Genomic DNA, 20,578 nt, shown 5'->3' with positions numbered 1-20,578 from the left:
CACCAAGTCTTACGGTCCGAAGCGGGTGCATTTCAGGTGAAATTTGGACTCGAATTGGTCAGATTTTGAGGTTTCATTCAAAGGAAACACATACTACTGAATTTTATACAACAATTGAATTACACCCACTGGTAGAATATTCGAAAGAAAATGACTTGAAATGTGAGTTTGCAAAATCGACGTGGTCAAACATGTCACGTTTTTGAATTCCATTCAACGCAACGGTGAATGGCTAAATATTTTTCTAAAATTTTCAAGGCGTACACATATGATAGTTAACGTGACAGTTGCTTCTCTGGTATTATTTGTACTAACAACTATTACGACAGAACAATCTCACGGCTACAGTTACAACGATTTCCCGAGCGGGTAAAGTGGCGGGTATTAGTCGGATAAACAGATATTTTCAATATGCTAAGCAGGTATTTTTTGGTCGAGTGAATCGGTAGCACTGATAGTCAATATGATCTCAAGTTCCACAACATTAACTACTTGGGCTGTCAAGAAATGCATAAATAAGTCGTTGAAAAAACTGCTTTAAAATGTGTAATTGATGAGTCAAGAGAGCAAAATCAAATCCTTAGGGAACAGTAGGAGGCCCGATAAGAGTTGACTAAAAAAACTATAATAAATAAAATGACTTTTGTCATACCCTGTGTAGCCTATTTTAAAAACATGTTGGTGGTTATAAGTAGTAATATAATTTGAAGGAGTTGGTCAAGAAGGAAGAAAAAATAATGATCAACTATTTATCTATTTTCTCCCGACGTTTCAACCTACATTATAGTTATAGTATTAGAGCTGTTCGGAGAGCGTAAACAGAGACCCATCGACTGACATTCTAGGGATCTCTGTTTATACTTCCACCTTACAGCGCTGAATATCTCCAACGTAGATCGAAACGTTGGCAGAAAATAAATAAATAATTTATAATTATATTTTCTTCCCTCTTGATCGTAGCCCTGACCATCTCATTTCAGTTATCTTACGGTCAATTATCTGTACATATACGTAGTAATATAAAGTTTTCATAAAAAAACCTCATTCGTTATAATTAGGTTATTGACAAAAGTAGATAAGACACCTGAAATATTTAATGGAAGTCTTTTGAATCCCAAGAAATTTAAGTAATTATAAGAACTTGGGACCATAAAAGCTTTAGTACAGCATTAGTACTAAATTCGATCAAAAACGAGGTTAAGAAATACGATTTAGATATTTGAAAGAAAGTCAGTGACCTAACAAGGATTACTGGCAGGAAGTGTACTATTTGATATGAAGGCAGCGATAACTATTGTTTAGGTTGAACTTTTCATGTCAAGACATTTTTTCTACTTTTAGGTGCTTAAAGGGTTCTTAATGACAGGATTCATATGGGTAGCGTATTCGACCTTATTCCAAGGATGAAGATTCGAAATCGCAATGACAAGCATAAAGACTTCCGAGGATAATGACGATGAAGTAAAATGTGGGTTTATGACATATTATTGAATATAGCGGGGTCCGTCTAATAAACGTGGAAGGTTGACTTTTACTTCGTGGATGAACTCCCGAATAAATCTCGACCAATTCACTTTTATAATATTCTGAATGTGTAGCCCAGTATGTTTATGTAGCATATGTTTGCTTACAATTCATAATATAGGTCTCAGCCCAAAGTAGCTACGGTTTACAGGCACTGTTCTTCTTGTCTATTTTTCCATTTTATTATTACTGGTATTCTGGGATCCAGAATATGCAAAAATTCGACAATTGTTTCTAAGAGGTAGGTATAAATCTGCACTTTCACTCCAGGTACAAGGATATGTTCAAGGCCGTCCGCACCTCAGATGGAAAGGTCTAGGGTATATCGTTCTGAGATCTGTGGGCGGCGCCGGTTCGAATCCGGCCTGGGGGCGTTGACTTTTTTCATTTCCCCACAAAATGAAAAACTTGACCACCTACCATGGTTAGGATAGATTGGACACCTGTAGATAACTGGGCAACCATCACCTTCGCTGTGGAGTGTCTTAAAAAAAAAAAAGAAGAGATCTGTTGGAATACTTGCTTTCTTCAAGAATAAAAAATGCTTATTTTATTGCTTATGGCAATCTTCCTGTAATGGCTAAGTCTTTCGCTAGTACTAAGAGCTTTACCAATGAGTAATATATTGTATCTGAATCCCTAAATGCCTTTTTCATTGCTCAATTGAATAGTTGACATGCAAGAGCATCCTCACCTCTCATTGGTACAATATTTTCTTACCTGTTTTCATGTGCCACGGTTATTTTTATCAGTCCAATAAAATTATGAGAAATCCCGAACACCAGGGAAAGACAGCCCCGTGAATCTACATCAATTGGTCAAGGCCTTGTGTCCGAGGATAAGTCGGTACAAAGGAAATTGCCGAATCGGCCCAAAATTAACTGGTTAAGGAGCTATAGGTAGTATTCATTATGGAAAACATTGTTCGAGACAACGTGAGGTTGAGTAACCCCTTCAGATCATGTATGCTCGCGCACACAACAATTTCTGTCATAAGACCTCATCACGTGGGTAAAGATCTTCGTGATCTATAGTGTCAACCGAAAAAAAAAAATAAATAAAAGAACAGTGCAGTCTCTGGTAATCCGAAGCATTCTTCATTTTTTTTTTCATATATAACATAAAAATATTGTTTAGGTAGTCCTCAGTATTAAGATGTATTGAATGATCTTTGACTTAAGTAAAGTTTATTTTTTCAATATTTATTGGAAATATTAATGCTTTATGATATGCTCCATGTACGCTATATGATAATATTTTATATTATAATCAGTATAAAAATTTACCTCTTTGTCCGCTTGGCAATTAAATCATCGATGATGTTCCTGATACCCGGTATTCCACAAGGCGGTTAACCGCTCTTAAGTTGTTTGGTTATGCATTAGTTAATATTTATGTAAACTGAATTTATTTTGTTTTAATTTTTGGTACATTGTTTCTTAAAATTTATTTAGCTATTGTGATATTGCTTTTATTTACACTTAATGTGGCACAACTTGTTTCAAAACTTGCTTGTGCTTAATAAAACTTGATGATCTAAAGAATGATGTATATTGAACTGCTTCATAAGTAAAATATGGCTGAGGCTGATTTTTCCGATCTTGTGTACGAAGCAGAGCAGCTTGCTTCAGAATTTGAAGGCATTGGTGATTTGCCCAAAGTAGAGAGGTCTTTAAAACAAATACTTGAAGAATCTCAGACATTATGGTCAAGAGTAACTGCAACTGGAGCTCAGGATATTCAAGCGTAAGATCTTACTGGGTCATCACAAGTTTACTGTTTTAGAAGAGCTCTGAATATTAATATATATTGTCTTTTAGGAATTTATTGTTGGGGACAAAGGGCCTTGATTTGCCACAGGTTACCCAAAAGCTTCAGATTTTAAGTTCTCGCAAGACATTTGAACCATTAGATCCTATTCCAGTTACTGATATTCAAAATTTTTTGAAAAATGAATCTGAAAATGCAATTTTACAGCTCATCGAGTCAACAAACAAGTCGGTAAGTATAGATTTTCTGAATTTGTGATGTTAAGTTAAGTTATTCAGTGAATTAACTTAATTTCTGTCAATATAAATAGTGATCTATAAAATACTGAAGATTTCTTCAGTTATTAGCCGTAAAACGATCGTCAAAGACTAAGAAGTGGTCACAGTTAAATTGAAAACACTGTTTGTTTCACTTAAGTTTTTATGGTAACAGTACACAAGTGCCACTCTAACTGGTGGGTGGGCATCTGCTCTCACACTCCTCTATTATTGTAAGTTATGACCTACACTATTATTAATATTGCTTTAATTAGAACCCTGCTGTTGACTTCCGCAGAGATGGAAGAGGAGAGGTAGAAAGAGCTCTAGCACCTCCCTTTCACCTTGGATTGCTCAGAACCGTGTTTAGTACTGTCCTAGCTTTCACCATTTCCAATCGTTCTGGTTCTGGGGAGGGAGCCTTTAAAGATTGTTTACACTCCTGCAAATGTTTTTTTCATCAAATTTATTTTTTGTTATTAACATTATTTAAATTTATTTTTGAAGAAAATAACATTTTCTTTTATATTTTTTACATGTTCAAAAGTTTCTTTTAAAATGTTTTTTATTTTAAAAAATTGTTATTTACATTGTTTTGGATTATTCCACGTTATCTCAATGTTTCATAGAAAATGTGATGATATACAATTACTTTCTAGAGTCCTTATTCAGTAATTCGGTTAAAAAACTCGGAAAACATTCATGTATCAGCTGATTGCGTACATAGATTCAGTGATGTACAAAGGTGACGCCAATAGTCATTGTTAAAAAACAGGTATTTAAACTGTATTTGACTAAATATTACATTTTATTCAATATAGAATGCTTATTTAAATTAAAATAAAATAAAATATTAGCAAATAAAAATTGTGTTTTTAAGGAATTTTCCAGAGAATGCTTATTTAAATTAAAATAAAATAAAATATTAGCAAATAAAAATTGTGTTTTTAAGGAATTTTCCAGAGAATGCTTATTTAAATTAAAATAAAATAAAATATTAGCAAATAAAAATTGTGTTTTTAAGGGATTTTCCAGAGAAGTTCTCCTAGTCAAAGTGTTTAAATATGTCTTTTATCAAGAGGATACTGCCCTTACCTCGGTTGTGTATAATCACTCCTCATATCATCTGTTGCCAGTGATGCTTCTTTCACCACATAACTGTTCAGTTTCTCTCATAATTCCTCAACAATAAAAGATTTATATTATGTGTCTTATAATCTATTTCTATGCCTAATTCCTGTAACATGTGGGTTTTATTTGATTCCTAATTGAGTAAAATTGGACAGATATGATTTACTTGAATTTAACATCATGTTCTGGTGTAGAACATAGATTTGGGTATTATTGCTAACTATTCTGATTTTTATAGTTAAAGTAAATCTTTATTTGGATTTACCTGCTTTAAAAAAAAGGTATGTACGGTTCATGTTTATTAATGGTTAACGTTTATAGTTTGAAGGTTTATATTTTTTCAGTGTGGTATGGGTTTAATAGACTTGGAGTTTGTGTGACTTTGCACATTGATTTCGCTTAACTTTGCTCATGATCAAATATTTGCTTTGACTCTGTATTACTCTTCCAAAATGATCGTTTTCCCTTGTAAAGGAAATTGGAATTCCTTTGGCGAAGTTTCTTTTTCACAGCATGTCTCAAAAACTTCTGAACCGGCTACATTGCTAATAATCAAATGCATATTGATCCCCTGCACACGTCATAAACTGTTAGTAACCTCTCCCCTCCCCCACTATGATTGAATCGGGTTTTGATTTTCCAGTCCTCATTTTCACTTCTTTTTTTTCCACAATGGATACCTGCTAAACTTTGAGACTGGTTTCTAATTACATTGTGACTTTGAAATCTTATTTTAAATATTAAAGGATTACATAAAAATGAGCAAAGGATTATATAAAAATTAGTTATGTCAAACCTCTTTCAGATGATAATCAGAGAAAATTTAATCTTATTATTTTTAATAATGTTTAAATTAATGTTTTTTTCTCTGCTCATATATATTTAATTATAAATCTTTTCATTTTCAGACGTTTGATAGTGTTGAAAAGCTCCATACAAGGAAACTTTTTGAAGAATGGGGAAATCATAAAATAAATCTGATGAACTCTCTTTTGGGCTATTCAAAAGAAATTGTCGATGTTCCACTTAGACGAGAGGTAATTTTGTAAATATTTATTCAGAGCATTTCAAATTTTATTTGTTCTGTGCTATAGAATAATTTTGTCCAGTTATTATTCAATTTACCTTTATGTTATTTTCTTGGGAAATATAAAATGAGAGTAAGATTATATGAAGTTTAGGAGCAAGGATTTTTTATTTAATTAAAAAGAAAAATTGTTGTGGTTTGCACATCACATAACTTTCACTTGGTTTCTCTGTTGCTATTAAGATTCGTATTTTAGGGTTGCTCAAGGTGGGAATAGCAAATTAAATTTTGTTCTTGCCAAGAATACAACAGTTTAACAAAAGGTAATGAAGCCTTAATACAATCTGGAAAGATCGGGAGGTCTTGGCTATTCCCTTTCGAATCAGATGTGTTCCTGTTTTTATTCTTTAGTTATCCATAAAATTCTTCAATATTTTGTATTTATCCATCATTTATTATTTCTAACATTGAGAACTGTTTATTTTTTTTGAATAAACAAAAGTAAAGGTATTTAAGCGAAGATTGCTTTTTTTAATTCATTATGTAAGCCCTTATTTAAGGAATTGATTTGGATCTGGGTTTCCTTTAGCCCTAAGGATTTTTCTTGACCTTGTGAGATCTTATAATAACTTTAAGAAATTAAATAATGCTATGCACTGATAACCTTCCCAGCAGCAAACATTTGTTTGATCCTTTATTAGCTCTTTAAACAGCATTAAGCCTACAGCTGCAGAATTTTCTAGTTATTTATGAGATTTTACAAACCAAAGACCCTGAAGTGCAATATTCAATAAATTGTGTCTGGAAAAATTAAGTGAAATTTTTATGAGATTTTTTATGATCTATGTGATTTTTGATATCTATAACTATGACTTTTGTCTTGGCTGAAATACAGACATTTAATAAAAATATTTTATGTTTCAGAGAACTGTATTAAATGAATCATTGTTTGGTATGCAAAGTTCGTTAAACCAAGAAGATATAGCTTATGCTCAGTGTCTTATCGAATATAATAATGCTGATATTCAGAGGATAGAACGGCCAAACATTTTAAAACAATTTTCACAAACAGCTGAAAAATTTAATAATCAGGTTTGTTATTACTTGTTTTATTAGTAAATAAATTATAGTGTTCAATTTTGGTTTTTTTCTGTTAGATATTTGAGATAATATCTTTAAAAATTTTCAGTTTTTTCTCTTTTTTTTTGAGAAGCTGAATAAAAAAGAGAGAACAATATGAAATTGTTTCAAAGGATTAATTGTAAATTAATGTTTATACATTGAACATTATTTTTACTATGATCAAGTTAAATATTAACTAAATTAAGGTGCTGTCTTTAACATATACATGTTCATAAGAGGAAAGAAACAAGTGTGTCATGAGTTTGTTTATCATATTATTTAACTCGAGTGAATTTTGATATGCTCAACATTTTTAATCCCTTGTGTTCCCTCCTCAAGCTCCAGTCTTTACTGAAGACTGAATTTTGATGCTTAAAAAATATTTAAGTGTTGAAATATGTTACGAAAAAGCCAGTGTATGCGTTTACTTCTTCTTCTTCCTCTTAACTCCTGTGAGCCATCAAGTATGGAGTTGTTGTCTCAGTCCATTTAGCCCATTGGTCCCTGTTCCTGGCTAGTCTTCTCATCTCTGAGATGGTGTGTCCTCTTGTTGCCTCTAGTTTTCTGATGTAATCAGAATACATGCACCTGGGTCTGCCTTGAGGCCGTCTTCCTTCCGGCCTAGCATCCAAATACCACCTGGCTTTTCTGGTATAGTCAATTCTACAGATGTGTCCATAGCATTTTAGTTGCTGCTCTTGCATGGTATCACACTGATTTCACACCCAGATCCTCCCAAATTCTTTCATTTCTGATGCAGTCCCTCCTGGAGGAATCTCATTTCTACTGATGTTATCCTAATTGTTTGTAGGATAACACATTTCTGATCCATACAGGTGGACTGGGAGGAACATGGATTTAAATATCTGTATTTTGGCATCTTTACTTACTTCTTGCTTGCCTATAACAGTTTTGGAAATCTGATGTTACACTCTATTGGCCTTCTTCACTCGATTTAAAACCTCCTGGTCTATTTTACCATCTTTACTTATTATGGGCCCTAGATTCGTATAAGTACTCGTAAGTTCTAGGGGTTCACCATTACACAACATCCTAGGCTCTGCGTTTTCTCTTCCAACACACATGATTTTACTTTTGTTAGGGTTTATTTGTAAACCTGTAAATTTATCTTCAGTTCCTTATTCCATTCATCCAAGAATGTCTGAAGGGCCTCTTCAGAGTCATCTATCAGTATGATATCATCTGTATATATCATCGCTCGAGCCAGTACTGGAGTTAGGCTCCAAAAACGTACTGGTGCTCTTGGGGATCTCCTTTTACACTCCTTCCTTATCATCCATAAGGAGGACAAATAGTAGGCTTTGAATGTCTCCCTACTTTATTCCCTTATAAAAGTGGAAAGACAGCAATGTCTGACATAAAGTCTTACAATGCCCTTTGGGTCTTGGTAAACTGATTTGATTGCACTTACCAAATTTGCTGGCACTCTTCTTGTTATTAGTGTGTCCCATATCTCCTGCCTCCGGACTGAGTCAAAAGCTGCCCTCAGATCCAGGAATGCCCTTCCCCGGTCCCACCCTTTCTCTACTATCATTCTCAAAGAAAAAATGTAGTCTTGGGTGTGTCTTCCATGTCTTAAGGCCGCTTGCTCTTCTTCGATATCTTGTTCCACAATACTCCTTAGTCGCTGCTCTAATATCCTACTGTATATCTTTTACACTACTAAGAATAGGCATATTGGCCTATAGTTATCACATTCACTTTGTTACCTTTCTTGTGAATTGGGATTAAGATATTGTTTTCCCATTCTCCTGGCAGCAACTTAAGGTCCCAAATCTTCTGAAACAGCATTTAATCATTTCATTGCTACCATATTTTGTAAATCCTGGAGCTATGCCATCTGGCCCTGGAGCTTTCCCTAGCTGGATGTTGTTGACTGCCTACTCTACCTCATCCATATCTTTAGGATAGGTATCATCTACTCTACCTTTCCTTCTGCAGTCTCTGTAATTATGGATGAAGACATTCTTCCATCTTAAATTTTCTCTGGATAAACTGTCTCCAGATCTTCAGAACTTCCTTTTCTTCGATCACCAACTTCCCATGCATGTATTTAACGTTCCTGACCGGTTTTAACCTCTTACCCTTTAAGGCTTTCCTAATATGCCAGAACTTCCTAATATCCTCTCTATAGTTTTGTTCCAAGTTCTTGACAAAACTTTTCCCAAGTCGTCGTGTTAGCTATTTTGATTATTCTCTGTGTTGAAATATGCTACGAAATAGCCCATGTATACAGTTACTATCTATTTAATATAAATAGTGTGTGTGTATGTGTGGAATGAATATAGTGGACAATAAAAATATACCTTTTTTACTTGTTTTTGCTAACATTTTTATATTACAGAAAAAAAATTGTTTTTTACATTACTTTTTTTTAATTTTATAAGCAAATAAAAAAACTATGGAAAAATGTTTCGGTATTATTATACAAAGTCTAAAAAAAAAATAAGACCCTCTTGAGGCATAAACAAATAGTTTCTATGAAGTAGGTAATTGGAACTTCCCGGAGAGAAACCTGATGGTAGATTGTAAATGCTGACCTAATCCTTTTGTAACCATTGTTCATAAAACAGTACTTCTCTATCAAGTACTAGATCTATGATTCTTCGTAATGGTATAGTTCAGTTTATTTGACTTCATTATTCTAAGTGGACACCATAAATTTTATATTATAGGTCTGTTTCCAGTTCCAAAGCATTTTTTTTTGTTTTGTTTTCTCCACCCGAGGTAGTTTTACTTAAATTATAGTTTATTTTAACCAAAATACAAAATATATTTTTTTTCCATTTATAAATAAATTATTGTAAAATGGTCAAATGTATCCATTTATTCTCACAATAATAAGAAAAAATAGATATATGATTTGATTGTGTCAAAATATAAAAATAACCACATTTAATCTTAATAATTTTATGGAATTGTATATTGTCTTTTAATTGATGTAATCCCTTTTATCTGGTATTGATTCTTCCACGCTGCTCTAGCTAATCCTAAAAAGTTTTTGAATTGTTCTTTAGAATTGCCTGCTGAAAGATAGGAGAACACCCATCTCAGTAACGTACTTCTTCGTAACCATATTTGTATTGTGTGGCAGGGTAGTGTCAAGTCAAGATTTTTACAAATTTAAGTTCTATTTCACATGTTTTTTGTTCACCTATGATAAAAAATTAAATGATTGCATACAAAAACTATTAGTGTATGGTAAAAAAAAAAAAAAAAAAAAATAGAATTAGATAAATTCAAGGTGTGTCAGTTTTATTTTCATTCAGTGTATATTAATGACTATGTTTTGATAGAAAATAAATGAGATGTGGAAAATGCTACGCTTCATGGCTGAACTCAGGCCCTCTGGTGTTTTTTGTGACGAAGAAGAAGACATATTAGCCATAAGATCAAGAAAATTAGCGCAGGATGCTATGATACGTCAAGCTCTTGCATATCTTGAGCAAAGGTATTACTCCATTGATCTGTATTTGTTTTTGTAATATTACATTTTTTCTAATATCTTTTTTTTGTTGTCGTCAATTGCAGGTATAAAGAGTACATGACTAGTGCTGTCGCATTTAACAGGAATACTGCTAGGATTGGAGGAATTCCTGGAACATTCCCGTTAGTTAGTGGGTGTGTATAAAATTGGTTTGAACAATATTACTTGTTTTTGTTTTAATTAAAATACATGTATTATATTTTTGCTGTGAGAATAGAACACCAGGAATAGCTATAATGTTCTTTTAAAAATGATATATAGCTCTTTAGAAGGGCTGGATGAAACTAAAGAATTAACGTTACAAAGTTAAAAAAGATTCGTTGAAGTATTTTTGTGTTAAATACATATTATGATCTCTCATATCTGATGTGATTGTTTCTGAAGAAACCACTAATTGAATACATGAATCTATTTCAGACTACTGAAAATATTTCCTTTTTAAAATTAATTTCATAGTTTTATTTTTCACTTAAATTGATTTATGGTCATTAGAACTAGGATAACTTCGAATGCAGTTTAACATAGAATAGAATGTATGTTGTATAGATTCTGATATAAATTTGTAAACAAAACTTCCACACAACTTCAAATGTAGATTTTGAAGTATCTTGCAGAGCTCAATTAAATTTAAACTTGTCAGCTTCAGTTTTGTTGTAAACTTTAAATTAAACACTCACAAGTCGATAATCTTACATCATTTTGACTCACTGTTGGTAATTAGGTGTTTAATTAAAGAAGAATGTTGATGTCCTTTCTTGATGTTTTCTTAATTTGTAAAAAAACAAATGCTATACATTTTTATATAGTAGATTTTTATTTATTTCACAGATTTGTTAGAATAAAAGTTAGAAATGAACCTGGCCTTGATGAAATTACAACCGATGGCATTCCATTGTGGCCATTGGTGTATTATTGTCTTCGATGTGGAGATATAGCGGCAGCTATACAAGCTCTTGAACAGTCTGGGTTAGTTGGAACTTAAAACTCCTTTCTGTTCTGTCTTATCTTCTATTATTTAATTTAATTTAATTTATATATTGCTTTTATTTTTATAGTAAACCAAAAAATGAGATGATAAATGCATTGTCTGATCTTTTGGAATCCCCTAACAGACATCTATCATTGGAAAAAGAAAAAGAAGTTAAAGATATTTATAGAAGAGTAGTTCGTTCTTCTCCCGATCCATATAAAAGGTATAATTTTAATTTTTGATAGTTTTTTTTCCATATAACTAAGATTATTTTAGACAGTATATCTATTAACACGATTTCTCAAATGTTAAAAGAAATTAATAATGCTCAGCAATAAAATGAAAAGATGAGCATTATTCAATTATAACGAAATGATAACAACATTAACCTAGCAGCTTGAAACTTGCATAGACATAACAACAAATGAAAAAGCATGTGTCGTGTGCAAAACGACAGTACTACCAACATAAACAAAAATATAACTAAATTGCAAATAAATATTGACTTAGCCTCATATGTTTAAACTCGGTTGACTAGAAATTTTCTCACTTTATACTAACCTCATTTTCAGAGCCGTCTATTGCATTCTTGGAGCTTGTGACATTCATGACGATCACAGACAAATTGCTACAACTGCTGATGATTATTTATGGATTAAGCTTTGGCAGCTCAGAGAAGAGGAGCAAGAACCTATGCATGACTCCATTCATTATTCTCTTTTACAAAGTTTAGTCCTGGAAGAATATGGTAACTTTTTTTTTATTATTGAAATTGTTCTATAACATTACTTGTTCGACACCATTTCTAAACTCATGCTTTTAGATAGAACAAATGGGTTAATGAGATTATTAAACTTAAAACTTAGGTAATAGCCAATAGTGGACCTTGCTCCAATATGTAATGGTACCAACAGACAGGCCAAAATTAATCCTGAAGGTCCGAATAGGTCATTTATCCTTATATTATATAAAGTTGTTTAGTTTTACAAAACTAAATCTGTATTTTACTGATAAGCTTTTTAAGTAATGACTTAATATGTATAATATGAGTAGTAGTATACATGGTTCATTTAAGTAAAATCCTGGGTCATTGCTTGAACGGTTTCTAAGTATTTCACACTTGTAAAGCAGAATAAGGTACATAGCGATTCTATTCAATTACAATGTTGTTGGCACAGGATGATCATTTATTCTATCTAAAACACTATTTATAAAATAGACCTAGTATTTTGATCCTGTAAAACTGTCATAACTTATTAGGAACATTAGGAGGGGGTCTTCACTTTTTTGCTTCGTTATCGAGGTTGGGGCATTGTAAAAAAAATTACAAGTTTTCTAATTCCCACTGCCACCGTCTTCTTGAAAATAAATTCTAAATGGATATACTTTTCAAAAATAAAAGTTTTTTAAACATATCTCAGAATCTTTGTTGTATTATTTGCCTCCTTTAACCCTCATGTATTTCTTTTTTATGTTGTATGATGTATAGACAAAGGAAAAGTTTAGGAAATGATCTGTTAATGTTATGTATTCCATGATTGACTTTTTTGGTAGATATTCATGATTTGTTTTTATTAGTATGAATCTGCATACTGCAGCTTTTGGGCTCAGCTCTTGATCTCTTATTTAATTGGAATAAGCCTTAATTATTTCATCACTTATAAAAAATTTAAGTTAAAAGACAAATGTTTTATTTACACTCCAGTGAAAAATCATATAAAAATTATCTATATTCATTCAGATATGATATATAAAGAATGAAGTAATAAAGTTTTGTCTTTAATTCTTATTCCTTTTTCTAGGTGAATCATACTACAAAGCACAAGAACAGCCCCATGTCTTTTTCCAAATGCTGGTTCTAACTGGCCAGTGGGAATCAGCTATTGATTTTCTGGTCCGATTGGAAAAATTCAAGGCTCATGGTGTGCATATGGCTATTGCGCTGTATCATCTTGGGTTATTGGCTCTTCCTAAATCAATTAATGCTCCACTTTGTAAGTATAACATATTTCTTTTGTTTTGATAATATTCCCTTAATATTATCAAATTTAAGAGAATTTTTTTTTAATTAAGTTGGTTTGCATTTTGTTTTATTTTCCAATATTTATCTGAATTTTATTATATCCTTATTTTGATTTGTATCATTCTCACATGGGAAGGATAAAGACGTAATCTCTGATTTTAATAAACTTGTTTTTGCTGATACTAGATAAAAAAATATTCAACACCTGTCATAGAGTTTGGTACTAACTGATGTAAACTGAGTACATACAATATTTTTTTATTTCTCTGAAAATTGATATCTACAGGTATTTTTAAGTACATCGCGCGAGGCTTTGGATCTCCACGGTCTGTCACGCCAGTGAAAAAAAAAAAAACGGGTTTTTTGAGGACTCTAAAACGAATTTTACTTGCTTTTAAAAAAAAAAAAAATTTGTGGCCTAATTTATCTGAAGGAATGTTAGGTTTTGTGATTTTGTATACATTTAATAGAGTCAGCAGTATTTGTTTCTTACTCTACACAAGGAAACAAATCAATTAATATATTATTCATCATTCTATGATAAAAGTACAGTATTGAAACAATAATTGGAATTGATTTCACTAACAAAGTGGGATTTTTTTTTTTTTTTAGTGATTAATTAACTTTAACTTTACCCTACCCATCTACATCAAACTTGAGAGTTGTTTAGGGTCCCGTCAACTATATGAAATGCCACTTAACCGGACTCTAAGAACAAATCTGACTCGATTTTTTACTACAAAAACAATTTTTTGGCCTGTCTCAGAAAGCCTCTTTTTTTTTTTTTTTTTTTTAAATTTGTATATATTCAAGCTCATTTAATATAATCAACAATTCTTTTTTTCTGATCTTCAGGGTAAAAAAATTGTTTGATGAATAATTACAATTAAACATAGAGATAATGATTGTATAAAAAATGTCTATTATTTTTTTTCTCAGCTGCTGAAATCCATTTCCCAGAACCCTCAGACAGGTATCAAACATTTTTTGATCTAGTTTCGGCACTCAAAATTTTAGTTGAAAGTTGTTAGGCAAAGATCATGAAGTGAATAATTTTAATAGCTTATATTGTGTTTTTTTTTTATTTTTGATCAACCTATAAATGCTGTGGGTTTATTTGCAGAAATAGAATTCGTGTTAATTAATTTAATTAAAATATCAGCCTGTGAACTTTAATAAGGGGTTACAATATGGTGCATAGCCTTTACTCTGGTACTAACATAAGACTTCCAAGTGTATCTATTATGTTTTTTCTCAGCTGCTGAAATGCATTTGCCAGAACCCTCAGACAGATATCAAACATTTTTTGCTCTAGTATCGCCCCAAAAAGTTTCATTGAAATTGGTGATCTCACTTCTTTAGTCTTCCCATGTCAGTTATATGCTTAACTAATTTAAAATACTTAATTCCTTATAATTCTTCTTTCAATCAGTGGTCATTGATGAAAGTGATAAACCTCCCATGAGAAGATTAAATCTTCCTCGGCTCGTCCTCATGTACACACGAGCTTTTGAAAATAGTGATCCCAAGGAAACATTGCATTATTACTACACCCTCAGGTATGTCAAATTTATTTGTAATGTTCTATGTCTGAACATCCATCATTTGTTTTAAGTTATGTTGTTTCATTCATTATCTAATTTCAATTTGTTTTGTCTTGTGTTGTAGAAAACTTCCTGCCAATACCGATAGAAATGCTTTTGAAACATGTGTTATCAATCATGTTGTTGAAAACAAACAGTATGATCTCATACTTGGCCGCGTTGACCCTAATAGTGGTGTTGTTCCTGGCCTGTTATCTATATTTAAAGATAAGGTAATTAGTTTTCCTTAATTTGTTATTGATGATTCAATCAAACAGATTCAATTTAGCACCATTTAGACAACTAAGCTAGTGAGCTAAGTTCAAGGAATTATTAAATTTTTATTAATGAATTTAATGAAATTTATAGGATTAGTAAAAACTATCATCGGTTGCATCATTCAAAGCTATAAATTTTTTGATTGACAACAAATGATATTTAGTTAATAATTTGATACTATTGTTAGAAATTTTATCACCTTAAAACTTCAACCATACTTAATTATCCATATAATGATGTTTCGGACTGTCCATTTTCAAATCAATCTATGCTTATAATCTTCTGGCTTGTTGATGATTTTTTATCTTATAATATGCTAAACTTCCAAATTAAAAATAATTTTATATCTCAGAGGTGAAATTTCTTTAGTATCACATATCAACAAATATTTAGTTCACAATAATGAAAACAGACATTTTTTAAAATGTTTTGAAAAGATCTATATTAGTTGATATTTATAATATTCTTTCATCAGTTTCCTCCTCCCTTATGGAGACATTTATTATTTATTTATTTATCACCCTACCCTGCCTATTAGACAATACGGGTGTTCGCAGCAGTGGGTACAACTCATTGCTGCATATTACAAACATTACATAGCTGTGCACACAGTTTGCTCTTGCTACAAAATATATCTTGCTCTTCTGCAGAGGCCTTGCTGGTGTAGCTTATCCTCAAGGAGAAGTGAGTAGAGCCCACAGCTTCCTTCCACCCATACACAAAGGTCTTATAGTGCGGGTAGTTTTCTTTCTTCATCAGCTCAGGAAGATCACTCTCCGTCAAAACATAGAGTCCTGTTTCCATCATTATCTTGGCTCTCAGTGCTTCATAGGTAGTACAGGCAACTACAATGTGCTCGGCAGTCTCTGGAACCTGAAAAATTGGGCATAGATGATCGATGTTAATGCGATGTGCAGTGAGCTTAGCTCAGAAACCCCTATGCCCCGTGAGGAACTGTGAAACCCAGTAGTCAGGGAGAACCCACTTTGATTCTAGACATGAACCAACAGTAGGAAAGTATTTCGTAAGAGTAGCCCCTTTTGGGCAATTCACCCACCGTCGGTTCCATTCTTGCAAGGTTTCATCTTGGATGATCCTCTTCCATCTGTTAGGGTTTTCACCAATACTTGTTTGGAGGTTTTCCGGCAAATCTGCCAGACCTTCCCTCTTATCTTGGTTCGATAATAGTCTTCCTGCAGGAGAAGATAGGTAGGAACTCCTCTAGCTAACACCTGTATCTCCTCATGAGACACTGTTCTGTTTGCTCGAGTGACTCGCAGTAGAGCCATCCTCTTTATTGTAGCCAACCTGCTCTTCTGCCTTTTCAAGAGATATCGACTCCTAGGACTTATGGGGACACATAATCTTATGGAAAAGTTTCCAAAACAACTTTTTAAAAATAAAAAATTTACATGTTAAGTAGTTTGTTGCTGAAGTGCATAGTTCCTCTTTTGTGCTTTAACTGATAATTCATTTTACCTTTGTTTTCATTCTAGGCTTTGAAAATTTAATGATCCATTAAAACTTGATTTTGTATAACGCTGTTTTGCTTGAATAGTGGCACATCTAATGAAAAAAAAAAGTTTTGATTTTATTTAGAATCAGAGGTATTCCACAGGTAGTACTGTAAACTGCAGTTACTTTCTTTACTGAGGTCATCCTACAGACTTTCCAAAAGCTATTAAGAGTTGTTACAAATTAACTGCAGTCTACATTTAAATCTATACATCATCTCTAACACAAAATTAAAAAAAAAAAAATTACTTTAGTCAGATGTGCCACTTTTCAAGCAAAGCATTGAAAATAATTTACATAAAATTAGAATATGATCCTAGTTCATTTTTTCCTTTGTGGAATATTTTAATAAAATGGTTGTAAATGTTTATATAATAAATTTAACTGATCCAATACTAAATTATTGAGGAAAAACTTTTTTTTTATTTCATCAAATTTGACTATTGGAAAATACATATGAATATGTGTATTCTTATATTTCTTTTTAGCTGATGTTATTTATTAGTAAATAGCTATAATTGTAATATAATTTTCTGTACGAGTGTTCTAACTAGCATTTTACACTATTAGCTTGCCCTAACAGCATTAAATGTACAATTATATATATATATTTTGAATTTTCATTCTTTATTTTGTAGATCGATTCAAATAAAATAACTCAAAGTATTGCTCAAATAGCGGAAAGCAGGGGCTTGTTTGAAGATGCCATAAAGTTATACGATTTGTGTGGGGTAAGTAATTTTTGTTATTATTCAGATTTTCTTTTTGAACAAATAATGTAAGTAAATATTTTTTTTTTTTAGGATCACAATAAAGTATTGCAGTTGCTGAACCATCAGTTGAGTCAGTACGTGTCCAAATCTGGTATTGATCTCAACTCTCCCAGGAATAGGCTTGTAAAGTTAGCAACTGATTTATTTTCTCGTTACGATGGTCATGAAATAAATGCTACTCCTGCTACATTGACTTGCTTTTGTAAAATGAGAGAACTCATAGAATTCTTTGATTTGTATCACTTACGAGAATATGAAAAAGCTCTTGATGTAAGTTTAAATTATTTTAAATACATTTTTTAAATTATTTATCAGATTTTGAAAATTAAAAATAAATTCATAATTGTTTGATTTTTTTAATGATCCAACAGTTCGTAACAAGTTGACAACATTTTGTGTAGAAAGATTCACCCAGTGTATTGATGCATACATAAGTGTGCATTAGTAATTTCTATGAAAAACGAATCCAGTTTTTTTTTTGTCCTCTGTCATAGGATTCTCTACTTTATTATAAATTTGACAGTATTTTTTTTTTTACCATAGACAGTGGCTTAATACTAAAAATCTTTATTTGGTTCTTGCTTTTCTCATGATTGTTTTAATGTCAAATAACCTAAATTAAATATAATCGTTAAACTAGATACCTTGTAATTCTGAATAAATCTTAATATAATTAAATAAATAAACATACCATTCTTGAGAAAGAATTCTTGAAATTGGAAAAACCTATGTAGGTTTCCTACAAATGATGGTTTCACTAAGATGGCCTTAAAATGATGAGTTGAATTTTTTTTTTTAAAGTTCAACATCTTAAACAACAATGTTTTGTTGTTAAAATATGTATTTGTAGACTACTGATCCTTCTGCAATTTCTTAATTATATGAAGCATTTTGTTAAGGCACTTAATTTTTCACTAAATTATCTTTAATTTTTTTGTTATTTACTGATTAATAATTCATAGTCTATATTATTACTTTATATTTTAAATTATACTGAAATATTAGCATTTTGACCTTCTATATTCGTGCAGCCTGCTAAAGTTTTGATTTTTTCTCTCAGATAGTCTCTTCTTGATTGAAATTACCCTGGATATCCTATCATAATGGATATTTATTTACATATTATTACTTATGCTAACAAATTCTGTTAAATTTTTATTATTATCATTTATTAGTATTACTTCTAATAAAAAACACATTGGTTAACAGGTTATTCATAGAACTGGACTCATACCGATGATTGCTGATGATGTAGAAAAAACTGTTAGCAACTTCAGACTTCTTGACGAGTGTATCTCAAGAAATATTCCCGATATCTTATTGGCAATGATGAATATTTATCATAGCCAGTATCAAAAAATGAGGTATTGTAGCATATTTTTAAATATAAAATAGAATCACTGAATCTTCCTTCTTGATTATAGGTTCTGTGAATTTTGCGAGTTTTTTATTCTTTACTTCTAAAATTTATTGATTCCATCATTTTATTTTAACAGAGGCAGTGTTAAGTCTGGAGCTACTAAATTGGAAGATGTTGCTAAATCAAAGGTAAACAATGAATATTTTTATATATATTATGTAGATGGTCAGGGTTGCTGCGGTCAAAAAAAGAACAAATAGTTTAAAACTATTTTAATGTCCAACGTTTCGCCCCACTTTGTAGGGCTTCATCAGGGCTAAAAAGATACAAAAAAAAAAGAAAAGAAAAGAAAACTGAGAATATTACAATAATAAGATACAATAAGGTATTTTTTGACCGCAACCCTGACCATCTACTTCTATCTAAATGAATATTTTTCTTTGTCATTATTTGTAAAGAACATTTTAATTCAGTTAGTACTTAATACATTTTAAGTTGCCTTATAAATAAAATTTTAGTTGAAAATTGTTAGGCAAAGATCATGGAGTGAATAATTTTAATAGCTTATATTGTGTACTTTCTTTATTATTAATCAGCCTATAAATGTGTTGTGTTTATTTGCAGAAATAGATTTCGTGTTTATTAATTTAATTAAAATATCAGCCTGTGAGCTTTAATAAGGGGTTACAATATGGTGCATAGCCTTTACTCTGGTACTAACTTAAGACTTCCAAGTGTATATTAATGCACTTTTTTTAACTTTTTATCTGTCTGCTCAAATAAATGTATAGATACAAAAAATTAATATTTATTATAATTCATGCCAAAAGTTTTGAACAATAGCATTGAAGTTGTGTATGATAATATTTCTTAAATTATTCAAGTAGTTACAGTATCAATTTATTTAATTTATAAATTGATTGATTACACAACTTATTTATGTTCAATAGGGTTTAAACTTTACTCCATTCATAAAATAAAAACTATTGCAACTGAGGTTATGTTACATCAAGTATTGATTTTTAAGGCCTCTGAGGATTTTTTTAAATGATCATGTCAGAAATAGGATTTGATCACCTTTATGATGATAAATTACTGAAATAACAAATGTGGTTCAGTTTAGAAGGATAGATAAATATTCCATGAAAGAAAAATTAAGGTCATGAAGTTGTAATATGGTTGACCATTAGACATCCTGGATATTGAATCCAGCATAGACATTCCAAGAGATGAGAGAAATCAGGTTAACAAGAGCACATGAACTGCGGATAGGGTGGATTGCTCTCTTCTAAGAGGTTCCTCAGCATTCACTTTGGTGCTGAAATCTTGGAACCTCTTCAGTGAGTTAATCCCATCCCATCCAATCAGCAGTTCACAAGATTTTGTTTACCCAATTTATCTCATCTTGTGGAATAGACTAGATATAGTCTTTGAATCACAGTATGGTATAGCATATCATTCCTTTCCTTAATCAGACATAGGCTGAGCATGTTTTGGGTTCAATCTATGACAGCTTTAAATCTCGTTACATAAACTTTCAACTTTGTTTCTCATGAATTAAATAATTTGGTTAATTATAAGGCTCAAAACATTATAAGATTGCTATGATTAATTTTGAAGTGCTTTTTATTGTAATAAAGTATGTTTTCGACATGACAATTACAATTATCAAATTTGATTGAATTGTATTTTAAATATCCATTATGTGTGTGTGTGTGTGTGTGTGTGTATATTAT

General features: G+C 31.4%; 1 protein-coding gene across 1 annotated transcript in view; it reads left to right on the top strand.

Moving 5' to 3' along the window:
• Positions 1–2,845: 2,845 nt before the first annotated feature.
• LOC106682072 (nuclear pore complex protein Nup93) overlaps positions 2,846–20,578 on the top strand; it is an 18,094-nt gene continuing 361 nt past the window's right edge. Inside the window, exons 1-16 of the mRNA XM_014422724.3 lie at positions 2,846–3,270; positions 3,345–3,525; positions 5,591–5,719; positions 6,634–6,801; positions 10,149–10,303; positions 10,384–10,473; positions 11,168–11,305; positions 11,395–11,532; positions 11,882–12,057; positions 13,112–13,303; positions 14,765–14,891; positions 15,001–15,148; positions 17,348–17,440; positions 17,513–17,752; positions 18,692–18,846; positions 18,979–19,030. Of these exons, the coding sequence (XP_014278210.1) occupies positions 3,101–3,270; positions 3,345–3,525; positions 5,591–5,719; positions 6,634–6,801; positions 10,149–10,303; positions 10,384–10,473; positions 11,168–11,305; positions 11,395–11,532; positions 11,882–12,057; positions 13,112–13,303; positions 14,765–14,891; positions 15,001–15,148; positions 17,348–17,440; positions 17,513–17,752; positions 18,692–18,846; positions 18,979–19,030 (2,352 nt within the window). The 5' untranslated portion in view covers positions 2,846–3,100. The remainder of the gene's footprint in view (positions 3,271–3,344; positions 3,526–5,590; positions 5,720–6,633; positions 6,802–10,148; positions 10,304–10,383; positions 10,474–11,167; positions 11,306–11,394; positions 11,533–11,881; positions 12,058–13,111; positions 13,304–14,764; positions 14,892–15,000; positions 15,149–17,347; positions 17,441–17,512; positions 17,753–18,691; positions 18,847–18,978; positions 19,031–20,578) is intronic.

This window comes from Halyomorpha halys, unplaced genomic scaffold (assembly GCF_000696795.3).
Source record: "Halyomorpha halys isolate HHAL.00 unplaced genomic scaffold, Hhal_1.1 Scaffold387.1, whole genome shotgun sequence".
NCBI lineage: Eukaryota > Metazoa > Arthropoda > Insecta > Hemiptera > Pentatomidae > Halyomorpha > Halyomorpha halys.
This window is presented reverse-complemented; position numbering and strand designations above follow the sequence as displayed.